This window comes from Pundamilia nyererei, unplaced genomic scaffold, assembly GCF_000239375.1.
Source record: "Pundamilia nyererei isolate P.nyererei 1_Seehausen unplaced genomic scaffold, PunNye1.0 scaffold00238, whole genome shotgun sequence".
NCBI lineage: Eukaryota > Metazoa > Chordata > Actinopteri > Cichliformes > Cichlidae > Pundamilia > Pundamilia nyererei.
In genome coordinates this window covers 319,385-335,822 of record NW_005187639.1, presented here as the reverse complement: position 1 = coordinate 335,822, position 16,438 = coordinate 319,385, and the positions used below count along the sequence as shown (strand labels likewise).

At 48.9% G+C, this 16,438-nt stretch overlaps 1 protein-coding gene across 1 annotated transcript in view; it reads left to right on the top strand.

The window, feature by feature from the left end:
* Positions 1-2,898: 2,898 nt before the first annotated feature.
* The window catches only part of LOC102208300 (far upstream element-binding protein 3-like), a 24,693-nt gene continuing 11,153 nt past the window's right edge, over positions 2,899-16,438 (top strand). The window contains exons 1-15 of the mRNA XM_013914940.1: positions 2,899-3,052; positions 7,027-7,135; positions 7,468-7,501; positions 7,737-7,783; positions 8,347-8,418; positions 8,537-8,594; positions 8,677-8,839; positions 9,597-9,695; positions 10,260-10,361; positions 10,437-10,539; positions 11,148-11,248; positions 11,342-11,480; positions 14,596-14,756; positions 14,831-14,901; positions 16,342-16,427. Of these exons, the coding sequence (XP_013770394.1) occupies positions 2,960-3,052; positions 7,027-7,135; positions 7,468-7,501; positions 7,737-7,783; positions 8,347-8,418; positions 8,537-8,594; positions 8,677-8,839; positions 9,597-9,695; positions 10,260-10,361; positions 10,437-10,539; positions 11,148-11,248; positions 11,342-11,480; positions 14,596-14,756; positions 14,831-14,901; positions 16,342-16,427 (1,438 nt within the window). The 5' untranslated portion in view covers positions 2,899-2,959. The remainder of the gene's footprint in view (positions 3,053-7,026; positions 7,136-7,467; positions 7,502-7,736; positions 7,784-8,346; positions 8,419-8,536; positions 8,595-8,676; positions 8,840-9,596; positions 9,696-10,259; positions 10,362-10,436; positions 10,540-11,147; positions 11,249-11,341; positions 11,481-14,595; positions 14,757-14,830; positions 14,902-16,341; positions 16,428-16,438) is intronic.

Below are 16,438 nucleotides of genomic sequence, written 5' to 3'. Positions count from 1 at the left end.
GGGCATTTTTAATCTGTAGCTCTGCTCTAAAAGAACGTACGTACCTGGCCCCGCCTACTATCCTGGGAAACGTAAAATGATTGGCTAGAAGTGTATCACAGCTCAGGAAAAAAAAGCACCGAAATAAAGCACCGAAATGTGCGCTGCTTTTTGGTCTGGTTACTACCGTTTATGTCAGAATCCGGACACCGGTACCCATCCCTAGGTAGGAGCAGCGGGTGCAGCCGTGCACCTCTTGCAGACATGGACACTTTGAAAACACACTTTAATATTTGTACTTTTTGGAAACGAAGCTCCAGAAACACGAGCTGTGAAACTCCTTCAGCTCTTTAGTCTGTGACGTTTTCGTGGCCGTAAATAATCCGAGTTCTTTATCGGCCCCAGTGCGTGGATCGTGATTAACCAGCGCGCTGTGATGTTGACATCAGCACAGAGAAAAGGTCAAACCAGCTGCTGCACGAGCTTTTTATTTTTAACCTCGTGCACGACAAACGATCCCGAGAAAATCAGACGCAGACTGAGCGACTCCACGCGTGTCTGCGGAGTGCTCCACATGAAATCACAATACTTGATTCATCCATCAACAGTCACGCACTGGATCACATTAAATAACACAAGAAATGACCAAGTTTACCAAACACTCCTCTTCGTGGCGTGTGTGTGGGAAGCAGATGAAGAGGATGAGAAAGAAAAAACTGGAAAGAGGAAATGAAAATAATAAAACGTTAAATGGTTCTTTGAAACAGATCCTGGTGATTTTAAACTTCAGGTAACTCAGAATTATTATGCTGTTGTTTATCTGATGCTCGTCTCTGTTGATTGGTTTGTGTATTCTTCTATCTGAAACAGGAAAGTGATTAAAACGATCGCTGCACCCAACTGTAAGCAGAGAGGGGTAAAAAGTCGTGACTCATGTGTAAGTTCCCTCTGGGCGTGACCTCTGCCCCTCATCACATCCAGCATGGCGGACACACTCTCGCATGGTCCAACAGGGAGAACCCTCACTGTAGGACACACACACACACACACACACACACACACACACACACACACTGTGGGTCTTAATGCCACTTAAGGCTGTTAGTGTTTCCTGTTGATGGTCAGCAATAACCTCTTCAGAAGCCATCCTTTTCCACTCTGCAGAGCTACACACACACACACACACACACATAATAAAATGTACACACTCTATGATTTCACAGCCTTTAACTGAACGAAGTCTCAGATGGAGGGACGGGGGGATCACGGGGACACCAACTGGGTCTTCATAAACCACCTCATTTGAACAGTGCAGGTGTGTCAGTGTGTGTGAGGTCACTGCAGGTCACACTGAGCCTCTGTGTGATGTGTGGACTCGTGTTTCTGGAGGAGCTCTTCTCCTCCTGTGGATCCTGGTCACACTGCCTCCAGACCCACCTGAGACCCACCCAACCTGATCCACACGAGCTCGTTTTCATTATGTTGCAAACCTGCACGCTACTTCTACCTGTCACTTTGCTGCTGGGTACCTGAACTCCCCTGATGAGGGACAGTAAAGGATATTTCTGAGCTGCTGTACTCACTCTCACCAAACTCCTGCATGAACTGAGCACAAACAGCTTCTCTCACAGACGTTTCTAATAAACGTGGCCTGGGGTCATCAGGTGGTCATCAGGTGGTTCTGAGAAACCATCCTACTGACAAAACGTCCTACCTGTATTATAATTTGACGGTGACTTGCGAATAAACCTACCCCTACCATAACCATAACCATAAGAAGTATCCTGGCTGGGTGAGAGAAAAAGAAGTTAATCGGCGTTGGTGTTGTGCATGCGCCGCGTCTGCGCAGAAACATTGGGATGTCTTTTCAGGTAGGATGGATTCCCACAACAGCGTCACTAACCATCATACAGGCGCTTCATCAACATCAACCCCGCCCCTATCGCCTCAGACCCTGTGTCAGGAGGCGGGGACTGAGGGCAGAAAGCATAAATCAGATTGGTCCTTAAACGCCTCGCTGCTGTGACATTGAAGAGCAAAAAATGTGTATATCAAGAGCAGAGTAACCTGATTACTTCTTATCCTTATTGCTGTGGACTACACGTTGAAGTCAAGTTGTCTTTATGTGCAGTGGAACCAGAGGTCAAAGGTCAGAGGTCTGTTTGCACACACACAGAAAACCTCTCTCTGATAGATCCTCCTTCTCCTTCATCTTCTTCTGCTGCAGCTTAAACTTCACTCCGCTCTCCACCTGTGGAGCTGGCTCTGACACGTGACTCAACGCGGAAGCGGAAACACAGCAGCGAAGTGGCAACAGCTGAGAAGCCCAGCAGAGATCGTCTATGAGGGCGACGCTCCGCTCAGAGTTTAAAGAGACCGGAAACGGCTCCGGAGTACGTGTTCACCGAGAGCTGCAGGAAGTGCAGCAATGAACAAACACATTAAAAACCGATCAGTGTTATTGATCACTGATAAATATCAGACAACAGTGAGAACTCTTAAAAAACATTTTTATTGACTGAAAACATTGCACACAAATTCTTTGTGGCCTTTTTAGGGTCATTTGTAGATTCTCACGGGTCTTTGCGAGTCTCTGAGTTGGTTTGTGATGTTATTTCAGTCAAAGCTCTGATATATTACCAACGAGCATTAAGACCAGGATTCTTTATTAAAGGCCTGGATCTTTTTGGTCATGCTGAGCTTCCTTGTTTAACGGTTTGTGTTATTTTGTGAGAGCTTGCGCATCATTTGTGTTGATATCTTTGCTAAAGTTGTATTATTTGGTAGAATTGGTTTTAAAGCCAGCTTTTATCGTGTCCGTGTGGCCACGCGGGCTCTTGCACTTTCAGTAGTTTCATTCGAGCGTGGTGCAGCTCCGGGTCTAGTTTTTCTCTCGGAGTGACACCTCTCGCCTCTTTCTTCAGAGCAGCTAACAGCGCGAGCTAATCCGGCTAACAGCTAACGGCTAGCTAGTGGCGCTATGATGGCGGAGCTGGTGCAGGGACAGGCCTCGATGAACCAGCCGGGGCTGAAGTCAGAGGGCCTGGCCGATGTTTTGCAGCGGGCCCGGCAGGTAACAACTCCACCCGGGCTCAGCCCACACCCGTTCCGGGCCGAATCGGGTCGTTTAGATCGAGCCAAAGCACTTTTATCGGAATTGTCCGTGTTTTGCTGCTGCTACTCGAACTTGTACCACACACACACACACACACACACAGTTACACTCACACACTCCGCAGCATGCTAACTAGCTAGAAGCAGCTCGGAGTTGGACTTGTGGCCGCTTGTGTAAACTTTTCCGGTGCTGACACGCTCCGGGAGAGAGTTTGGGGGGAGTTTGCCGAGCTGTCACCCGGAGGGGAGCGCGCTGGGACGGCGGAGGGGAGACGAGGGTGGGGGGGAGCGGGAGAGAAGTTTGGCCACACGTGTCACTCCGCCAGCGGGCAACCTGTTGGGCTGCGAGGGGCAGAAAGGACGCGGGTCATCGGGGTTACTGCGCCTTCTGCCCCCGTCGAGGGTCTCCTGCAGGCCGGGGGGTGTCTGTACCGAGTCCTAGCGGTTAATCGGGGAGCCGGGCCCCCTCCCCCCCCAGGCTGCTGTTTACTGTAAGTTGGTTAGAAAGTAGGCTGGCGTTACGCAACAGCCTGAGAGCCATATACAGGCAGGAGGTGTGTCTGCGCCTATAGACAGACAGGTTCACCCTCCTGTGTCTGCGTGCACCTCACTCTGCACTTCTGCCTGCGTGCACCACACCTAAGAGTCAGCCTCAGGTAAACAGACAAGTGAGCGTGCCCTTTAAATTGGCACCCTGACCTCTGAGTGCCACCCCAGCCAATCACAGCCTGCTCCCCCAGGACTGACTGAAGAACTCCTCCAGGCACCGGTAACTTTCACCTGAAGACCCGAGAGCTCACAAAGTCACAGCGAGTCTGTCCGGCAATAGTTTCCCTGTTAATGGGTCTGTTTTATTGGACCAGAAACAAGCCAGTGCCACAGGTGTGTTCCTCCAGGTGTCACTGCGGTGACCTCAGGTGTGAGGGGCACGCAGTCTGCAGGAAGTTGGATCATTTGTGTTTTACTTCCTGTTAGTGTGTTGTCTCTTAAACTCCCTTAACTCTCAGCCACACTCTGTCACACTGGGTAAAAACATCCGTCACTGCCCGCTAACACCTGGCCTGGGGCGACGCTTGGTGGGCGATGCAGACTAACCAGGCGCAGTCCTCAGTGTACAGAGTGCTCGGCTACTTCCTGGCAACCACCAGTTGCTAAGGAAAAATGTGTTGAGTGGTTGCTGCTTGTCATCGCGTAGAATTGGTCATGAAACGATGCTTTACCAAAAACCTCGGTGCGATTGCTTTGGTTACCAGCACGTTGATTCGATCGTCTGTAGTTTACATGCAGCCAACCTGTCTGCAAACTCTCACAAAGCGAAGTGTCTCAAACGGGAAATGTAGAACGCTCGTCTTCAAAGTAAAAGCTGTGCTTTTTGTTAGTGATAAAGGATGACTTTTACTTTGAAGGCAAACGTTCTACGTTTCCGGTTGGTGTCGCAGTGTATTTAGCGTTTTCCATCAGCCAGCTCGCTGATTTGATGGTGATTAGAATCCCCCCCCCCCCCCCCAAGTCTGGTCAAAGTTTAGCTCCACCCTGTTCCTCTGATGATGGTTTACACCAAGTGAACCTCCACTAAAGAAACTGCAACACCTCCAGCAGATGGTCAGGAATCGCACACTTCGCCTCTCATTTACTACGTAGGAAGTGATGTCACAGTGTTACCATACTGAACTGTGGAATCACTTCTTCTTTTTGAGTGCAAGTGCTGCTGCTGACCAATGAAATCATGCTCTGGAAATGTGTGCACTGGTGATGTTAGCTACGTTGTGCTAACTCACAACGTTTGTGTGTATGTGTGTCAGATGTGCAACAGATGTGTGAGACATTTAAAACGTGACTGGATTTTGAGGTTTGTGCCTTGATGTTTGTGCGGTCAGCGTTTAGCTCCCTCTCGGTTTTTCGGCAGCTGGACTCGTGGCTGCTCTCGTGTTTTCTCTTAATGAGTAAATTTGTTGATGTGTTCATCCTGAGAGCAGTCAGCAAGCTCTTATTTTGAAAAGTCAGTTGTCGTTAACCAGTTGTCCCTGGTCCTTACGACTAGGTCACGACAGTCCTTCATGTCATTAGCAGCTTCTCGTCCTTTTGTTGGAGGCTTCTCCTCCTTTGTGCCGCACTCCAGGTGTGATGGTAACCTTGGTTCTGTTCTTCACACCAGAACCTGCAGCAGGTGAAAAATGGTTCATGAGCAGAACTGGGACCATTTGGAGAATAACGTGGAGAAGAATGAGTGTTTGAGCTCAGGAGAGGCGGTGGGGGAGCCTCTCCTGAGTGTGGAAATCTCACCACTAATGTCAGTAGATTGGAATTATTTAAGTTTTGTTTTCTTTCTCAAAGTTTAAGGGCATAATCTTCGCTGTGTTGGCTGCTGAAAGACAAACAAATCTAGCTGCTGTTGATCTCCAGTGAGTGTAGGCTTTCAGCCTGCTGTGTACCTCAACTGTCCAGGTGTGTTTACTCTGGAGGCTATAACACTGTCTGAGAGTGCGATACGAGCTCACTTCTGTCCAATGACGCTGTTTCTAGCCTTTGTTTAGCCTCAGGTAGCTTCTGTTAGCTGCCGTCAGCCTCAGTTAGCTGCTGTTAGCCTCAGTTAGCCGCTGTTAGCCGCAGTTAGCGGCTGTTAGCCGCAGTTAGCTGCCGTTACCGAAACTGCCTTCGAAGTGACTATAAAATAGTGTGAGTTTGATGGCTGGTGAATAAAACCTCACACGATGTGAAATCACTGGGAAAGCATGATTCTTTAAAAAAAAATATTAGCGTAATGTTAGCAGTTGTTGATGTTTAGCTTGTTAGGTGTCAGTTGACCAGAGATGGGAGGGTCACATGTCTAATCTCCTGACAATAAGTTAGTGCAGCATTATCAGGAGTAAATGAGCACGTTTAGTGTTAGAGCCCTGACCACAGTTCAGCAGACGAGGCTTGAGCTGAGGAGGAAGAGGACGACGCCTCCGTCAGGTGTCGGGTCAGAAACCTTTGTTTAAAGTTTGCACGTTTCAGCTGAGAGTTTCAACGGATTATTTTCTTTACTAGCTGTCTGCGGCTCACATTTTACAGGTAATACTGTGAGGCTGTGGAGCACTGTGAACAGGTGTGAGCAGGTGCAGCAGACTGACTCCGCCCACTGGACTATTTTTACTGAGCAGCAGATTTTTCTTTAGTCTTTATCAGGAAAACACTCAAGGTTTCCTCTGTGTGCGTCTGTCTCTGTGTGTGTGTGTGTGTGTGTGTGTGTGTGTGTGTGTGTGTGTGTATTTAATAGTATTTGCAGTCTGCGTACCGTCAGTTCGTCCTCTGAAACAAACAGTTTTAGCTCCTCCCCCTAAATGGCACCTGAAGTCTCGATGTCATTCCCTGGTTTTTTGTGGCCTTCTTTATAGTTTGATGAACATTTTCTGGGTGTTTGTGGTAGAAGAACATCTATGCTGGACCCTGAAGAAGATGATGGACGTGTTGAGGAAGGTTTAGTCTCCCAGGTAGAGTTGTGACGTTTGAGCCTCACGCCTTTAAAACGGCTCCACCAAATCTTTGTTCTTCACACCAACTGTAAACTTTAATGAGCTGCAGCTCTGTTAGAAATATCTGCACCCAGTCAGTCGAGTGCGTCTGCAGCCAAACCGGGCGCCTTATTAGGAAGCCTCCTGGTTTAGGGAGTGAGGCTGAGCTGTGTCGGCCTCTGGAAACAGGCTGCATATGAAGACACGTCGGCCTGCGCTCGGGCGGCCGACCTGCTCTAAAGCAGAGGTGCTGTTGGACTTTCTGCTGACCTGGGACCAGTTTGGGGCCTAGTCTTTATCCTGCTGTGGTTTTGGACCTGTGTACTGTAAAAACTTTACTGTTCTAATTTTAGTATCGCTGTTAGTTTCCGGCCGCTCACGTGTGCCGAGCTGCGGTGAACAGATGCAGGTGTTACAGCTGTTTCTGCCATGTTCACAGATGGTGGGCAAGCTGGGCGGAGAAGGGATGTCTCACCTCAACAGCTCCTCAGTAAGTGTCGAGCCCTCGCTGTACTACCCGGGCCAGAAACGACCAGGAGAGGATGGAGGTAAGAGGCTCATACACCCGCACTGCACCCGTCAGACTGCTCAGTGACAGGACGGCCGTGACGTTCCAGCATTCAGCGAGTTCTTATGAAAACACTTTACAGGCCGTCTGTGGATGTAAGAAGGGAAACCTGCTGTAACTGCGGCCCGACTGAAGCTGCAGTGACGTCTTTTTATTTTGTTTAATAAACGACGGCGGGAGAATAGCGTGTCTGTGCTCCGACGTGTTCCCGTGTTTGCCGCACACGTCATGCCAGTTCGATTCTCGCTGTTCGCTCTGATGATCGGCGCCGTCACATCAGCCTGACGTCTAATCTCTGTCTCTGTCTCCCAGTAGGTAACCAGCTAGCAGCCATGGGGCATCAAAGGTACGACCCGCAGCTCGTATTGATCACACTCACACACACTCTCTGTGGTGTGTAATGATGCGTGTGCAGCTTCATATTCTTGTTTGCAAATCGACACGTGTGAGGTCGTGGAGGTGCACCTGTGTTATAGATCTGTCCTCCTGCAGTCTGCATCAGAATAATCACTTATTGACACACACACACACAGCCATGCGTGACCAGGATGCCGATGTGTGTGTTTCTGTGTGTGTTGCAGGGTAATCACAGAGGATTACAAGGTCCCTGACAGGATGGTGGGCTTCAGTGAGTATGACCTCTGACCTTTCGCTGGGCTCTCGAACCTTTACATAGAATATGCGTGTGAACCTGGAGCTGTTCCCCTGTACTGTGCTCTGCAGGCGTCCTGGTGTCTGTCTGTAGTCTCATTTCTAGCGACCAATCACATCTGAGCAGCCTGTGGCTGTGTGCAGGTAAACAGGGGGATGGTATTTGCATCGAAACCTTTCTCACAGAGACTAAATCCTCTCCTCAGCCAATGGGCTTCCAGTCTGATGGTAACCTGCTGTCTCGGCGTTTTTACTGAACCTTTCCTTTGACTCAGAACTGCGACGGTTCTGGTTTGTCTGGATGCAAACCCCATAAGTCAGACGTTAATGTCAGAACCAGAATGTGGGTCCGAGGCGCCGTTTGGCCTCAGAAGCCTCGAGCACATCAGCTGAGCCAAGTCTCATTTTCCTTCCCGGTACCTCAGAGGAAGCAGGCTGACGTCAGTGTGTTTGACCTGGAGTCACGGTCCTTTACTTACTGCATGTACAGAAGCAGCAGGTGGATGTTCCTCTAATTACGTCTGTCCTCCTCCACCTCAGTTATTGGCAGGGGAGGAGAACAGATCACCAGGATCCAGTTGGAGTCGGGCTGTAAGATCCAGATCGCTCCCGGTGAGTTCAGCGCTCCGTGTTTTTATGTTTCCTCGGACCACGGAGAGTCCAAACTTCTCCGTGGTCCCTTTGAATTAAACGGCCTGACGACTTACCTGACGCATGCGTGTTTCTGCAGAAGGCGGGGGTCTGATGGAGCGGCCGTGTTCTCTGACGGGGACTCCGGAGAGCATCGAGTGAGTTAGTGAAGCTGGAGCTGGCGGAGCTGCAGGTGAAGTGACGCTCCCGCTAAACTCTGTCACGTCTGGCTGTTTTCAGGCAGGCGAAGCGGCTGCTGGCCCAGATCGTGGACCGCTGCAGAAACGGTCCGGGTTTCCATGGCGATGGAGAGGGCGGGGCCTCGGTGCAGGAAATGCTGATCCCAGCCAGCAAGGTGGGGCTGGTGATTGGCCGAGGAGGAGACACCATCAAACAGCTGCAGGTAGATTCACGTCACAGGTTCAGATCAACGGGGGGGCTCTCGCTCAAGGAAGTGATGTCACTGCGAGAGGTGAAATGAATATGACAGCTGACATGGTTCCGCTCACTGTTGGGTCTGCAGACAGACATGTTTCCAAGTCTTTGAACTTTAGATAAACAAGTTTAGTGTTTCTTTTACATAATTATAATCATTTAATGACTCAGAGTTCTTTGTAGTTATTTTATGGTAAATGGCCTGTATTTGTATAGCGCTTTTACTTGGTCCTAAGGACCCCAAAGCGCTTTACACATTCACACAATCATTCACACACTGGTGATGGCAGCTACATTGTAGCCACAGCCACCCTGGGGTGCACTGACAGAGGCGAGGCTGCCGGACACTGGCGCCACCGGGCCCTCTGACCACCACCAGTAGGCAGCGGGTGAAGTGTCTTGCCCAAGGACACAATGACCGAGACTGTTGGAGCCGGGGCTCGAACCGGCAACCTTCTGATTACAAGGCGAACTCCCAACTCTTGAGCCACGATCAGATCGTTTTCACTTTCGTAACCCTGCTGAGGAGAGTTCTGTGCTGGCTGGTGGAGTGTGTACGTCCTGTTTAGAGCGTTCGCCATGAAATCAGGTGTTTTCCTTTTATAGAACAAATCGTGACGATCGTGAAGCAGGAACGTTTGTAGGGTCAGGACTGAGGTGCCGATTGAATAACAGGGTTTCAAATAGCAGGAAATGTTAGTGATGTTAACTGCTCTGGTTTTCAGGAGCGAGCTGGAGTGAAGATGATGATGATCCAGGATGGCCCGATGCCAACGGGGGCCGACAAACCCCTGCGCATCTCCGGAGACCCGTACAAAGTGCAGGTACGCCGGCGAGTACTGTCCAGGAGTAATCGTTCTGCAGGACGATAACTGTGACGCAGACTGCTGATTTATTACTGAGCGTCAGTGAAGCGGGAGCCGTCAAAGGACGAGCTGAGGACACCTGGAGCCACGTACAGCAGCTGCGTCCTAATGAAATGAGACCATGTGACTATCTGCAGCTTATTAATACAGGGAAACTGACCAGTTACAATCATCTAAAAAACATCCTGATCTGATTCTTTTCACTACAGATTTGCTGTAAAGTGTTTAGTGAGGAAAGATTTACCGCTGAATCCACAAAGTTTGAGGACATCCTGTAACAGGATTTGTCAGTGGAACCTACGGGCGGATTCAGGGCTCTGATTTGTTGGATCTGTTGTGGGTTCCTCCGAGGTCCTGGGCTGGTTCGGTTTAGATGATCCTTAAAAGATTTTGGCTTTCAATGACAAAAGGTTACTGATCGAATTGGAGACTTGAGGTCAAGCAGAAAGTTGGTAAATATTTCGATGCTTTTTAGTTCCATCCTTTGAGGCGGGGCTAATCCCGGGCCGTTTCCTCCTGCAGGCAGCGAGGGAGCTGGTGTTGGAGGTGATCCGGGAGAAGGACGGAGACTTCAGATCGGGTCGCAGTGACTTCGGCGCCCGACTGGGAGGAACCAGCCTGGATGTATGACTTGGGCAAACAAGCGTTCCTGGGATGGTTGTGTTTAGACGCCGTGCTGATCTCTCCGTCTGTCCTCAGGTTCCCGTTCCCAGGTTTGCTGTCGGCATTGTGATTGGCAGAAATGGAGAAATGATCAAAAAGATCCAGAACGATGCAGGGGTCCGGATCCAGTTTAAAGCAGGTGTGTCATGCTTTGGCTCATTACGTGCTGAATCTTTCTGAATGTGAGCTTCGAGTCCGCTTCGTTCTGCAGCTCCTATCATCACATCATCCATGAACACCAGTGAGCGGCTTCCACCATGATGTGGACGCGTCAGCTGCTTCTCTGCACTTTCCTGCTTCATCATCTTCAGTGCCGTTATTGTGAACGTCATCCTGGTTTCATCTCTGTCATATTTAAAGCTGTTAGTTTGTCCGGCTGCTTTTGGAGGAACAAACGCTCAGATTGACTTGACACACTGCCTTTCTTCTGACTAGCATTAGCTTACTAGTTGACTTCTTGATGGCTACCGTAGCAGCTAGCTGGGAACCGTTAGCTTGCTCTTTAACTTTGTCCCCATTTAATCCTCTGAGGCGACGTTTTTCTTTGCAGGTAAGCTAGCTAGCATTAGCAGAGAGACAGCTCAGGCTGGTTAGTCTGATTTTGTGTTCACACCAGTTTAATCCACAGTTCAACTGGTCAGTGTGAGTTAATCATTTTATTACAGTGCTTGTTTACACAAGTGTAGAAACAGATAAGCAACGGACTTTCTGTTCACACTGCTGAGGATTTGACCTCTGACCTTTTAGATGATGGTGTCAGTCTAGAACGTGTCGCCATGGTGATGGGTCAGCCGGACCGCTGTCAGCATGCTGTCCACCTCATCAATGAACTCATCCAAACAGCACAGGTAAACACACACACACGTTGGTTTTTCTTCTGAGCGGGGACCTTTGTTTATGTTCTGCTTCATGGGTCCTTTTACATGTTGCTGTTTTCACAGGAACGTGATGGTTTCGGTTCAGCCTTGCGGGGCGGGCGGGTCAGAGGTCGTGGTGATTGGACTATGGGCTCTCCAGGCCCCCTACAGGAAGTGACATACACCATCCCTGCTGACAAATGTGGCTTGGTCATTGGCAAAGGTAGGAAACTGAGTCTGCTTAGTCTGGTTAGAAAACTGAAGGTGAGGAAGACGTTCACACTGCTGTCGTTTGTGTTTACCAATGTGTTTACATTAATGCAAAGGTCAAGGTTCAAACGGGTGCCTGAAAACCTTGAATATGCTTGGATTTCAATGTTGTCTGTTCAAGGTTTGAAATGTGCGCCCTGCATGACCGCACTAACATGCTGCAGGTTTTAATGACAAATACAAATCATGGCTCAGATAACAAGGGAGCAATCCGCCTGAAACGCCTGCAAACAGGATTTGCACCTTTTCACACTGGGGCAGTTTGTGTAAGTCCGAGTGAATCATTTTCCACATTGTGTGCGTTACTCAAGCTAATCATAACAATTATTATTACTATTTTTGTAGCTAGCAAACTCGTGAGATGGATGATTGACATGCACTGAGTGTGATGCCATACAGCAGCGCCAGTATAGCAGTTAGTTACGGTGATTTATGGAACATGCTGTGAACTCAGACTGAATACGGTTGTTTTCCCCCTGAACAGAATAATAATAGAGCGTGTCTCGTTTTTAAACACAATCTAAAGATCACAGCAATCTGAGGAAGTTTCACTTTAATCCACGTGAACGAGGTTGCGTTAGCTCATTGCAGCAGAAACTGCGCGACGTGGATTGGATGAGTAACATGATAATGATCTTATAATCCTGTCACTGTGCGTCTTATTTTGGTGTTTTGGTCCTGAGTGTTTGTGCTGTGAGCAGACGTCCTGCAAACATCAGTGAGACACATTTTAACCCCACAGTACCAACAACAGGCGGCGCAGCCTCATTGACTCTATTTAAAAACCTCTTACAGCCCATCAACCTGTGTGTGTGTGAGAGAGTTGGAGGTCAAGAGGGTCGAGCAGCAGCCTCCAAATTAAAAGCCACAAAGAAGAAAATGTCAAGTGCAGCGTGTTTAGACACCATATGGCCTGTTTGCGCGCACACACACACACACACACACACACACACACACACACACTCTTACTTTGCACCACTTTAGAGGACCCCGTGTTCGTTTCCTCTGATGAATTCTTCGTGCTGACAGTCCCCCCACACATTCAGACCTGCTAGTTGTGAGGAGCAGCCAATCACAGAGGTGGAGGATGAAGTGAGGGGCTGCGCCGGCCCTGATGATGAGTTATTAATGCAAAACTACTGAAACAGAATCCAAGAATGAAACAAAAGAAGAGGTGACCTTTAACCTCTAATTATCAGGGTTATACTCGGGGTCAGACTCAGAGCTGATCAGATCTAGCAGGCTCCACTGTGTTCATGTGGAAATGAGGTTCAGTATGGAGGTTGGCCCCGCCCCTCCCCGAGCCTGGTTCTGCTGGAGGTTTCTTCCTGTTAAAAGGGAGTTTTTCCTTCCCACTGTCGCCAAAGTGCTGCTCATAGGGGGTCATATGATTGTTGGGTTTCTTTGTATTATTGTAGGCTTCAGACTGACAGCAGCAGCTCTGAGTCGACACATGTCCTCCTCCTGGTCTCTGCCAGCAGGTTCGTGTTTCCTGTCCTCATCTTGACCGTCCTGCTGGGACCAGCTGTACCTGTGAAGCCCCCCAGGCTCCGCGGCTAATTACACAAACTGAAATTTAATTTAATAATTTTCCCAGAATTAAGCAAATCAGATAAAATCCTCAAGTCAGGTTTAAAGTTAAAGTCGAGGTTTTCAACTTCCATTTATTTAAACTAGAGCTGGGCGATTTTTTTTCATATCACGATATGTTTTTTAATTTCAGGCGATAACGATATCTATCACGATATCAGCCAAATAACTATATTTGTAAGATTTAAATGTGCCGTTGCTCACAAGTAAAATGTGAAATAATCAGCAGCTTGTTTTGATTTAAATATTTATTTCCCATAATAAGTTCAACAGGGTAGATGTGCTTAAGGAACACGAGACTTTTTCAGATAAATAAAGGCAAATATTGCAAACTACACAAAAGGCAGCGTTTAAGTTTCAAAACAGAACAAACGAAACAGACTAAATTGTCAATTCCACTTAGAAACAAAATATTAATTCTAAAAATAAATCTTAGTTTGTTTTACAGAAGAACAGACGAAACTGACTAACTTTTGTCAATATCAAATAAACTGAGAACTAAAAGGAAATTCTCGATCTCTCCTTGTTGTATAGCTGAGCTTTTCAAACAGTTGTAACAGTTACGTTAGTCTGACAAAAGCCGAATGATGAATCAGCGCTTCCAGTCAGAGACTGAGCTGCACCGCTTTATTGTATTTCCAGACTTGCTTTCGGCACATTTACAGTGCAGCTGCTCTGTTTTTGTCAGACTTGAAATAGCAGAAATACCTTCACACTACGGAGCTTCTGTGGCTCTTCCGTTCGACAATCTCTCCGGCGTTGGAACCATCGTCTGTTTTCTCCTCGGTAACCTTCGGTCGCGCTCTCGGCACACTCATTTCCTCCGTTACCCGGCGGCACGGCGGCTGGCTGCTTCCCAAACAAATACACATGTGCGGCTTGGCACTTGTGCTTTACGCAACAAGTCACGTGACGTGACGCTGCGGCTGTGATTGGTTCGGCTCTGCGCTACTTAATTTGGATTGGCTGTTTTTTTTTTTAAGAGGACGAGCGGTGAGGCCTATCACAATAGTTTAATTTTTCTATCGAGCAAAAGTTATTTCACAATACATATCGTTATCGTTCTATCGCCCAGCTCTAATATAAAGTCACATAGACCGACATGTCCAAGAGTGCTAAGCTAACCCAGCCATCGAGGTCATCCCCTGATTCCATGCAGCATCCTGCAACATGATTTTACTTTGAGTGTAAACACATTAAAATCCCACCGATGAATGAAGCACGTCTGTTTGTCAGAAACAGCAAAGAACAACAGGGTCTACTCTTTTCTACTCTGAGCGCTTCTGAGCGTCTGTCGGACGCTCCCAACATCTTCATCCGATGGTTTCCACCTGAGCTTTGTCGCGTTTTCCCAGCAGTGACACCACTGAGCCCTGCTGAAGGACTCACCACCTCTGCACAGTCCTGCTGACCCGGGGCCGCCCCCGGCGCTCATATTGATCAGCTGTGTGAATGACACCTGCTGTTTGTGTCTGCAGGTGGAGAAACCATCAAGAGCATTAACCAGCAGTCTGGAGCTCACGTGGAGCTGCAGAGGAACCCCCCACCCTCCACTGACCCCAACACCCGGGTCTTTACCATCAGAGGCACCGCCCAGCAGATGGACCTGGCTCGCCAGCTAATAGATGACAAGATCGGGGTATGTAAAACAAGCGCACCTCTGTAGATGCTTTATCTCGAAGAACGAGCGCTGACCTGCGTCTCCTCCCACAGGGTTCGGGTATCATGAGTAACGGAGGGTTCGGCTTCAGCCCCTTCACCCAGGGTCCCGCTGCACACCAGAAGTAAGAGTCCTCAGATCTTAGCGCACGCTGCCGTCACACAGCACATACGTCCGTGATCCACGTCCCTCAGAAGCAGGAAGGACGCTGCACCCACGGAGCGAGTCCAGTCCATGAGTGGGCGGGGCTGCTTTGGTGTTCTTCTACAGCGGGGGTGGGGAAGTCCAGGCCTGCAGCTTTTAGATGATCGCAGCTGATTTAAAGGAGCTCCTCAGGCCTGGAGTTCCCCACCCCCGCTCTGAGTCTGAACATCCTGTTGTAATGATAGCCAGCTGCGCTCTGATTGGCTGACTGTTTAAAGGCATTGCTAACTTCACTGCAGGTAAATGTGATACCTAACAGGTAGTTTCAGGTAACCATGGAAACTAGGGCTGGGTATCGTCACTGATTTCTGGAATCGATTCGATTTGAATCAGGGAAATTTTGCCTCAGACAGTCAGAAATATTATAACTCTGATCACTTATCAGTGCGTATCTATATTTTTATATCTATAAAACAAAGCTGACACTGTGGAGGGGAGGGAGGGGGGGAGAGCTGTGCATGAAGTGAGATCGTGGTCGAAGCAAAACAGCAAAACTCAGAGTGAGTTCATGACGGTGTTTATGTGGAGCGTAGTTTGGATCAGGTTCAGAGATAAACTAACAGCTTCAGAAACGGCGCAAAAAGGGCGTGAACACAAAGCTCGACCCGCCGAAACGTCCGAGTCAGCGAGCTGTCGGCTTTCAGCCCCGAGCGTGTCCGTGCCGTCGGTGAGAAAGTCACAGCTCGCTGACTCTGATGCGTCGGCGCTGTGTGTTCACGTCTCTGTGCAGAGTCGTGCTCCTGCTCTCAGTTACTGTTTCAGCTGTTTGGTGGTTGTTGAAATGTTGTGAGGCTGAACCTGAGATTCTGGCGTTTCAGCCAAAATAAATTTATATTAAAAAATCGATTCAGGATTTTAATGAATCGATTTCACGCCATCCAAGCCAGAGTCGATTCTAATCGATGATCAAAACCCTAATGACGTGACGTTCTCTAAACGAGCAGTTCCACGCTCTGCCTCAGGGGGAGTGAGGGCGGAGGCCATGTTTGCTGTGGGCGTGCTCCGTGATGGCGCCGTGTGATGACGGTTCATGGAGAAGTTCAAGAGCTACGAGTGTGACCTGTTTTCCTGTGGTCACGATGAAAACCTTCGCGGTCCACACACGTGACGTTTCCACCTCCAACACGACCACGGCAGCGCCGCAGGCCCGTGTAAGTCTGAGGCAGCTGTGGGCGTGGCTGTGGGCGCTCCGCCACATCAGCTGATTCGTTTAACTGTCCTCTGCATTCTGTCGCGTTCGTTTGTCTAACGGCCTCATGCTGAGACGCTGATGATGATGGACACGTGTGTGTGTGTGTGTGTGTGTGTGTGTGTGTCTTTGACTCAGCCAGCTGTGTGTTAAACACATGTTTTTATGCAGCTGTGGGAGTGGGCAGACCTTCCTGACCGGCGTCTGGGGAAACACCTACCAGACCAGCTGGCAGAACCCAGGACAGCAAGACCCAGGTACCACACAC